The sequence below is a fragment of the Corylus avellana genome, chromosome 7, assembly GCF_965113065.1.
Source record: "Corylus avellana chromosome 7, dhCorAvel1.hap1.2, whole genome shotgun sequence".
Lineage (NCBI taxonomy): Eukaryota > Viridiplantae > Streptophyta > Magnoliopsida > Fagales > Betulaceae > Corylus > Corylus avellana.
The window spans coordinates 22,758,012-22,767,461 of record NC_142496.1 but is presented as its reverse complement, the minus strand read 5'-3'; the positions used below and the strand labels follow the sequence as shown (position 1 = coordinate 22,767,461).

The following is a 9,450-nucleotide window of genomic DNA, read 5'->3' as shown; positions in this document are numbered from 1 at the left end:
GGGCGAAGCTGACTAAGGGTTAGGGATCAAGCTTTGAAAAAACCGAATATGAAAACCAAAGCAAATCTAGGAGAAGGAGGCATAGTAGGTGGTCGAAGGAGGTAGCAAGGCGGTGGAGGAGGGGCCAAGGTTGCGATTTTGGGAGAATTAGGGATAAATAATTGGGAGGTGAAGAATAATGACTCGTAAGAGGTAGAAAGATCTAGAGAAAACTCTAGGCCAACAAAATCGGACAGAATGAGCTTAATAAAGGACTAAAGGAGATATGAGGATGAGGAAAGGGGGAGGAAGGTTCTTCTTTCCTCCAAACAGAGTATAAATGGATGACCAGCGAGAGAAGTTTTCACTTGAGAGAACTTCTCTAGGAAGTTTCTATCGACCCATGTTCATTAATTTTAGTCAAAAGTTCTCTAAGAACTTCTGCTATTTTTTTTTTTCTGTGATGAAATGGCATGTCGCTTTGGAAGGGGAAGAGGGAAGCGCAAATGATTTAATGAGATATTTGATAAAAAATTTTTTTTAACGTAGAACTCAACATTCACAAATGTATTCACAACAGTGTAAAAGAAGAGAGTGAAATAGAGGGAGTTAGGGGTGAGGGTCGGATAATTCAGTTACAAAAATGGGGTTTTCGCATTTCGTATGGCCATTGTCAATAAAGTCAAAATTTTCACCAACTTTTTGTTTCATTACCAAATGGCGATCAGTAATGTCAGTTAGGTAATATCGGTCGATAATGGTGGTCAGTAATGTCGGTAAGCAAAGAAATGGAAAATTGGTTGGCAAAGTCGGTTCGATTAGAAAATGTTATTCTGCCTACCAAACTGAATTTGTCGAAAATATAAAAAGTCTATCGCCTACTAGCCATTGGTTAAGCGGTGTCAGTAAGTGTCAGTCGGTAGGTAGTCGATAATTAGTAGGTGATTAATTTGCCTACTCCTAGAGAGAGTATGATGATTTGCAAATGAAAAAACAAGGGCCGCAGGCAAAATTTGGAAACGATGATTTTATAAAATATACCAATTTTAGAAAAACACAAAAACATAAAAAACATAAAAAGAATGTCAATATCTCCGTATTTAGTTATCACGACATGAACTTGTTTTTTTTTTTTCTTAAATCAAAACTTGATAATCTTTCATTAAATGGATTATTGACAGAGCAATTGCTCTATCAATATAATATCTCTGATATAAGATGGACACTCCTCACTCCATACAATATCATTGGCTTGTTTAAGGGTCATTCTTGCTAAATCATGCGCCACCCTATTCCCCTCCCGATGTGCATGGTTAACTTGCCACTTAGAGAAAACATTTAAATTTAGCTTGACATCATCAATCAGATGTCCCACCATGCGACATGAACTTGTTATTGTTGTCACCGTTGTAATTATTTGGGTTGTGGTATTTTGAGAAGCTTGATTTTAAGAGAAATATAAAGAAGAGACCGAGAAAAAAATATATTTTAAATTTTTAAATATCAACCAAACATTTGAAAACATTAATTTCAAAATCATTTTCAAGAATCTAATCAAATGAAAATTAATGCATTTATTAACCATATCCATATGCTTAAATTCCTGACGATGAAACCAATATCAGCCATTTTAAGAGTTTTTTCTTCGAGAAGCTCTAAATATAAAACCAATAAAACAGTATGTCTTATATCGATATTCGAGATAGCGTGGCAACATTTTGTTGGCTAATAATAATGTCTTTTACCCCTTAGCTAATAAATAAATGAGGAATGATAGGGACCCAACTTTTTTGCCCAACAAAAGTCCAACTTTTGCCTTATTTATTTTTTAAAAATAAAATAAAATAAAAAATGAAAAAAATGTTTGAAGCAACCTTATCTATTTTTTGTCTTTCTTTTATTTGGTATTTTTTAAAAAATGAAAATTGGTATTTTTTTCATAATAATGTCATTTTTTTCAAGAAAATGTCATTATTATGAAGAAAAATACTATTTTTCATTTTTAAAAAAATACTAAATAAAAGAAAGGCCAAAAATAGATAGGGTTGCTTCAGACATTTTTTCCATTTTTCATTTTTTTTTTTTTAGAAAAAAAATAAAGGGTAAAAGTTGGACTTTTGTTGGGCAAAAAAGTTGGGCCTTTAGCATTTCTCTAAATAATATGTACAGGCTTTTATCACCATGAAAGCCAAGACAAAATATCCAGTCATCCCCACCCAGATTCACACGTCTCACAACATCCACACGTGTGAGATTGATGGGACCCAGCCCCCGTCATCTTGGGACCTAGTCATCGCTTTATCTTATCTTGCACCACACCTGCTTCATCAGATCTGATCCTCGACAGTGTCACCGATCCTCTGTACTATCTATGGTCACTATGGAAACCAAACGCAATCTCTGTTTCTGGCTCAATTTTCTGTTGCCCTTATTATGTGCAGCGGCGGCCAATGAATCCCCAAGTAGCGCCAGCATCATCTTCGCTTCACTTGGCAGCAGATCGGAATTCGCCTTTGACATCTTCGCTCTCCCAGCCGTTGACCCACCTTCGATCGCCAACGAAATCCAAATCACCGACGGCGAATCGCTCAATTTCAATGGCCACTTCCCTTCCAGCTCCTCCCTCCAATCTTTCTTGTCCGACCAGCCTGTTATCCAGACTCGGGTCGGAACCGATTCGGCTCCCATCCAGCTCATCTACGTCACGGAGCGAAACGGGACCTCACATATATACTATGACAAAGTTTTTTACGATGCTCCGCGCAGCACCAGATCGAGGTCCGCCCTCCAAGTCCCCGAACGGATTCAGATCCCTTTGTTGGGTTCTACACGGAGCGAGAATGGGATTTCGATGAAAGACAGGCCGAGTTTGACCCCGGAGGGGTTGTTGGTGTACGTGTCGACTCACGAGGATACGGGCAAGCCGAGGACGAGTTCGGCTGCGGTGTACTCGACCGAGTTAACGACGGGTCTGACTCAGAGGCTCACCCCTCACGGTGTCGCTGACTTTAGCCCGGCGGTGTCTCCGTCTGGGGTTTGGACAGCAGTGGCTTCGTACGGAGCCATAGGTTGGGAAGGTGACGTCGAGGAGCTCAGCACCGACATCTACGTTTTCTTGACTCGGGACGGGACTCGGCGGGTGAAGTTGGTTGAACACGGCGGGTGGCCGTGCTGGGTGGACGAATCGACTCTGTACTTCCATAGGAGAGGTGGTGACAAGTGGTGGAGTATTTACAGAGCGACTTTGCCGAGTGAGGGACCGGTTTCTACTGAGTCAGTGGTGGTTGAGCGAGTCACCCCACCGGGTCTCCACGCGTTCACACCAGCTACCTCACCAGGGAACAAGAACTTCATTGCTATGGCTACGAGGAGACCCAGTTCGAATTTTCGCCACATAGAGTTGTTTGACCTCGTGAAAAAAGAGTTCAAGGAGCTAACTCGTCCCGTGTCGCCCAAGACTCACCACTTGAACCCGTTCATCTCGTCCGATTCGAGCCGGGTCGGTTACCACCGGTGCAGAGGCGAAAGGAATGGAAGAGCAAGCACCCAGCTGTTACTCGAGAACCTCCAGAGCCCCGTACCCGAGCTATCGCTCTTCAGAATCGACGGTTCGTTTCCTTCTTTCTCTCCCGCGGGTGACCGGATCGCGTACGTTGATTTCCCGGGGGTTTACGTCGTGAACAGGGACGGTTCTGACCGGCGTCAGGTGTACGGCGAGTCCGCATTCTCGACGGCATGGGACCCGGTGCGGAAAGGGGTCGTATACACTAGCACGGGACCCACTTTTGCCTCAGAGAGAACCGAGGTAGATGTCATCTCCATCAACGTCGATGAGGCGGACCAACCGGGTTTCAAAAAGTTGACCACCAACGGTGAAAACAATGCCTTTCCTTCCCCTTCACCCAATGGTAAATGGGTGGTGTTCCGGTCGGGTCGTTCGGGTCATAAGAATCTGTATATAATGGACGCTGTGGATGGGGAGAGAGGTTGGCTCCACAGGTTGACGGAGGGATCCTGGACCGACACGATGTGTAGTTGGTCACCGGATGGTGACTGGATCGCGTTCTCGTCGGACCGGGAGGACCCGGGTAGTGGGAGCTTCGAGTTGTACTTGATCCACCCGAATGGGACCGGGTTGAGGAGGTTGTTTAAGAGCGGGTCCGGTGGGAGGGCCAACCACCCGACGTTTAGTCCGGACGGTAAAACAATAGCTTTCACTTCGGACTACGCGGGCATATCAGCTGAGCCAATCTCGAACCCACATCAGTATCAGCCCTACGGTGAGATATTCACGATGAGATTGGACGGCTCTGATCTGAAGAGGTTGACGCATAATTCGTTCGAGGACGGGACTCCTGCGTGGGGGCCAATGTACATTAAGCCCAATGACGTGGAGTGGGTAAAAGTTGGGCCACGGTGCGCGTTTGAGGATTGTCATTGGCTCAGTGAGATGCCAAATCATGGCTCAGCCAAGCCTCAATGTCACGCTGCATAATTCTCATCTCTTTTATGTTTATCTCTACACTTTGTAAGCTAAGCTACGCTATTATGTGACTAGGAGCAACCTTTGCCTTTGGTGTTATGTACAAAATGTTCATATGATTGAATAAATACCATCACCAATGTGGCAATGTAATTATCATTAAATGTCACGTGTCCCAATCAAATTACATATGTAAAAGCGCAATGCGGCAAAATGTCAAACCATGTTTTAGGATCTTCGGCCGTCTTCCAAGACAATTTCAAGTACTTCCACCTCAGATTCATGGTCAGAACATTTTGCCTGTTTATTAGTGCTGTTCTGGCTGCCTTTGATTGCATATGCATGAAGGCTCTGGGAATCAAATGTCATTGAGAAGAGATTGCTGCTGTCTTCATGGCCCATAGCAGCAGCAGGGGAGTTTAGAGGAGGGCGTATGAAGCAAGGATTTGGTGTCCGCTGTGCATTTGCCGGCCCGTATTTGAAGAGACTTTGTCCCATATTAACCAGTAACCACAACCAAAATCTGTGTGTTTGCTGCTAGAATTGGGTACAATTGAGTCCCAAATTCTTCAGACTTGCAATGGACTACATGCTGCAGCTGTGAATCTACTGTGAAAAACACCTCCTTCTGCCTTGGATCAAACACAAGTTTTACCCCTGAAAGAAGAAACCCAACAAAATATATGTAATGTAAGAATACTCAATACTTAACAGAGAAATTCAACAAAAAACAGAAAAGAATTTACCTTCAAGAAGGACAGAACCGTTGGAATTGAATCCGACGCTTCCTGGGTAGGTGCCGGGAAGTTTTGATGGAGCAGAGCCCCCTGTTGTGAGCCCCAGTGACAGCTTCACTGCTTCATCTCTTTTGCTACTTTCTTCACCTTCCATCTTCAACTCTTCAACCTTGTTAATTCTATGACCTTCCTTAATCTTGCCATCCGATTCATCATCGCTATGAGAATTTAGTATTGTGATTCGAAATAAAACGTTTGTCAATCCATACATTTCTTCCTCTAAATCTCTTTCTTCACTTGCTTCAATTCTGTTCTTCCATGTGTGTGCTTGTTAGTCAATGATCGATGTTTTATAATGTGCATTTTTGACTTCCGTGAATTATGGTGCAATCATAAAGTCAACACAAGGGAAAATACAAATAAGATTTAGTTCAAGATTCCGAAGTCAACTCTTTCGTTCGATGAAGAACCGTTAGATTAGTCTTTGTATTCCTTTGTATGAGTTTGAATCTCCTCTCTTTATCAAAACTCAAATCACTCAGTCTCCTATCAATTTCATCATCCATCTTCTTCGCTCTCGAAGGAGAAAAATCCATGGAATGCAAAATGTCTCCTGGTCTTTCATTCTTCTTGGTGCTGCTATTAACGGTGGCATCAAAATCTATGGCTCTTGAAGGAGACAACAACTGTCCAACAACAAAAATGGTTGCAAGTGTAGGTGCTGTTTTTTATTATAATTGTCGAGTGGGCAGGGAGCAGAAAGTAGCCATGGATTTGGCCGTCCAAGATTTGCTTCGTTTGAGTTGTTCTAAGCAGCTGGTTTTGCAACTTAAAGATTCCCATGGAAATTCGGCACAAGCAACTTCTGCCGGTAAACTTTTCTAGCTTCTCAATGAGATATATGATTATTCCAATTTAATCTCTTTTTTTTTATTTTATTTTTTATTTTTTATTTCGACAACTGGGTCTATAAGTTTTTGTCTAACTTCAAATCCCCGTCATTTGTAAATTTACCGTCCTGTTAATTAACGGCATACCATGTGAGACCATCCATTTAGTTAGTGTCGTGTGAGAACCTCTCTCAATGAACAAATCATTTATGTTCATTTATCTTATAATCAAACCAAGTTTAAGTTGGTTTTTAGGATTTCATTGACAAACAAGTTGATGCTCAATCAGAATAATACATTTTGAGGTCACGTCCCCAAGAGATAGCTCAATTGGTTGAGACCATGCTTAATAAAGCGGAAGTCACTAGTTTGAATTTCTCTCCCCCTCCTTGCGCGGACATGTCAAAAAAAAAAAAAAAAACATTTTGAGGTCACATCTATATATGATATAGAGTTGAGATTCACTTATCTAGTTTTTTTTAATAAGATCATAGAAATATATAATGTTTATGGTTTTAACTTATTCACTTAATTATAGCCAACTCTAAATCTATGCTTGAAACAAAATTTCCCTTTAAATTGAATTGGAAGAAACTCTATTAATAAAGTGAAACTACATAGTGATTTTTTTTTTTCAATTTTTATTGCAGCAATTGATCTCAGTAAAAGCAAACAAGTGCAAGCCATTATCGGAACACTGACAATACAGGAAATTGCTCTAGTATCCGACAGCATTGGTAAAACCACTGAGGATATCCCTATCCTATCCTTAAATTCACCGGCTCTACTCCCACCAGTAGTACCCTTTCAACCGCCATTTGCCATTCAAATGGCAAACGATGTCACCCTCCACATGAAGTGTATTGCCGCCATTGTTGGCCACTTCAGGTGGCGAAAGGTGACAACAATTTACGAAAACAACAACGATTTTTCCACTGAACTAGGAACATTGACCCTCCTTTCTGATTTCCTTCGAGCTGATGGCTCAGGGATTGAGCACCACTCAACTTTACCCTCTCTGTCTTCTTATCTATTAGACCCAAAAGCAATCATTGAGGAAGAGCTCAAGAAGCTGCGGAGCAAGAGCAACAGGGTATTCATAATTGTTCAGTGTTCTTTAGAGTTGGCTATTTTGCTTTTCGACAAGGCAAACCAGATGGGTATGATGGAAAAAGGCTATGTATGGATTGTAAGTGATGAGATTGCAAGCCTTCTTGATTCTGTTGATTCTTCTGTTACATATAACATGCAGGGCGTAATTGGTTTCAAAACAAGTTTTGTGTCTTCCAGCGAAAATTTCAAGCAATTTAAAATGAAATTCCGAAAGAAGTATGGATCAGAGTACCCAGAAGAAGAGAATGCTAATCCAAGCATTTTTGCGCTCAGGGCTTATGATACAGCTTGGACCATTGCTCAGGCCATTACAAAATCACTTACATCTGAGCAATTATTTGAAAGAATTTTGTCTAGTAACTTCAAAGGTCTAAGTGGGAAGATGAGCTTCAAGAATGATACATTATTATCAGAATTACCAGTTTTTGAGATCATTAATGTGGTTGGCAAAAGCTACAGGGAGATAGCTTTCTGGTCGCCAGAATTTGGTTTCTCAAAGAATGTCAGTGATCAACATGATAACATGGAAGTATTAGGCCCAATATTTTGGCCAGGTGGTCTTCAAACAATTCCAAAGGGATGGAGTTGCAGTGATGAGGAGAAACCATTGAAAATAGGGGTTCCTGCCATGGGTGCCTTCAATCAGTTCGTGAGAGTGAGTTATGAGCAGGACTTGAACAGAACATTCATCACAGGTTTTTCAATTGAAGTGTTTCAAGCAGCTGTGAAGCGTCTCCCCTATAAATTGCCTTATGTTTTGGTCCCATTCTATGATTCATATAATAATATGGTGAAACAGGTCTACTTCAAGGTAGTTTTTTTTTTCTTTTTTTTTTGTTACTACGTTTGCTTATATTTGCCTTCTGTTGTTACTAATGGCATGCCACTTTTATTATTAATATTGATATGTGAAATAGGGTTTGGATGCAGCAGTTGGTGATACAGAAATAATGGCATATCGATTTGATTATGCTGAATTTACACAGCCGTATGTTGAATCTGGACTTGTCATGATAGTTACCATAAAACCAGATAAGCTGAAGGAGACATGGTTATTCATCACAGTTTTTACAAAAAGAATGTGGCTGCTGATGGTGGCTATGCACCTGTTTGTAGGATTCGTAATTTGGTTAATTGAACATAGAACTAACCCTGAATTTGAAGGCTTCGGAACTATGCTTTGGTTTTCCATCACTGTCCTGTTCTTTGTACAAAGTAAGTCTCCACCATTTATAAGATTTGAGTTGCATTGAGTTAACAGTAGCATCTTTCATTGCAAAGCTTTAAGTATGGCTTCATTACATTAATTTGCACTCTGCAGGAGAACCAATACGGAGCAGTTTATCTCGTTTTGTTCTGGCGCCATGGTTTTTTGTGATTCTAATTGTGTCAGCTAGTTTCACAGCAAGCCTCACTTCCAAAATCACTCTTTCTCGGTTTAAACCGTCTGTGGAAGATATTGAGACACTTCAGATAACAAATGCAGCAGTTGGGTGTAATGGGAATTCTTTTATTTGTAAGATATTTAATCGATGTGTTACATTTTAAGCCGGAGAATATCAGGAGCCTTCATTCCATAAATGAATATCCAGAAGCCTTTGAAAGAGGGGACATTGCAGCAGCTTTCTTTGTTGTCCCACATGCTAAAGTTTTCCTTGCGAAATTCTGCAAGGGCTACACCACAACAGGACCCACTTTCAATCTCGGCGGCTTTGGCTTTGTAAGCTCCTCTGTTTCGCCGCAATCGTGGCTCCAAAAAATTATTTACACTCAAAGAAATTCAAACCTTAGACTTCTTATACGCGCATTCTTTGTTTCATATCTCAGGTTTTCCCAAAGGGTTCTCCTTTGGCTACTGATATTTCCAAGGCAATCCTTGAAGTGACACAGAGTGGGGAAATGCAAAGGCTAGAAAAATACTTGCTCTCCTCTAATAACTGCTCCTCTTCAACTGCTTTGAACGGTGATATAGAATTAGGCCCTGAGCCTTTCTACAGCCTATTTTGCATTTCAGGTGCCTTTTCTGCAGCTGCATTCTTAATAACCATGGTGCGTTTAGCGCGAGAACGTCAGCTGAACATGCCTTTCATGCCAGCAACATTGATAGATAATAGAGTTTGGATGTGGGCAGTAATATTTCTTGCTCGAACTTGTGTAAAATTTCAAGCTCGGTACAGAAGAGGAAGAAGGAGCTTTGTTGTCCCAGAAGCAAAAGACCTTGCGGAAGAACTCAATAAGATGGAGCAAA

The 9,450-nt window shown here is 41.2% G+C and overlaps 2 protein-coding genes across 2 annotated transcripts; both read left to right on the top strand.

Annotated features, from left to right (window-relative positions):
• The first annotated feature begins 2,285 nt into the window (after positions 1-2,285).
• On the top strand, positions 2,286-4,615 carry LOC132184585 (uncharacterized). Its single transcript, XM_059598273.2, has one exon. It carries the CDS (start codon positions 2,351-2,353, stop codon positions 4,472-4,474), a length of 2,124 nt encoding a protein of 707 aa, XP_059454256.2. The 5' UTR covers positions 2,286-2,350; the 3' UTR covers positions 4,475-4,615.
• A 1,115-nt stretch (positions 4,616-5,730) lies between these two features.
• Positions 5,731-9,450, top strand: LOC132185067 (glutamate receptor 2.9). Its single transcript, XM_088518678.1, is given in 6 exon segments — positions 5,731-6,070; positions 6,740-8,013; positions 8,120-8,417; positions 8,524-8,717; positions 8,719-8,875; positions 9,030-9,450. Coding segments are annotated over 6 exon segments (2,232 nt in total). The 5' UTR covers positions 5,731-5,793; the 3' UTR covers positions 9,062-9,450.

Coding starts and splice junctions, on each gene's coding strand:
- LOC132184585 (XM_059598273.2), top strand. CDS start 2,351: ATGGTCACTATGGAAACCAAACGCAATCTCTGTTTCTGGCTCAATTTT.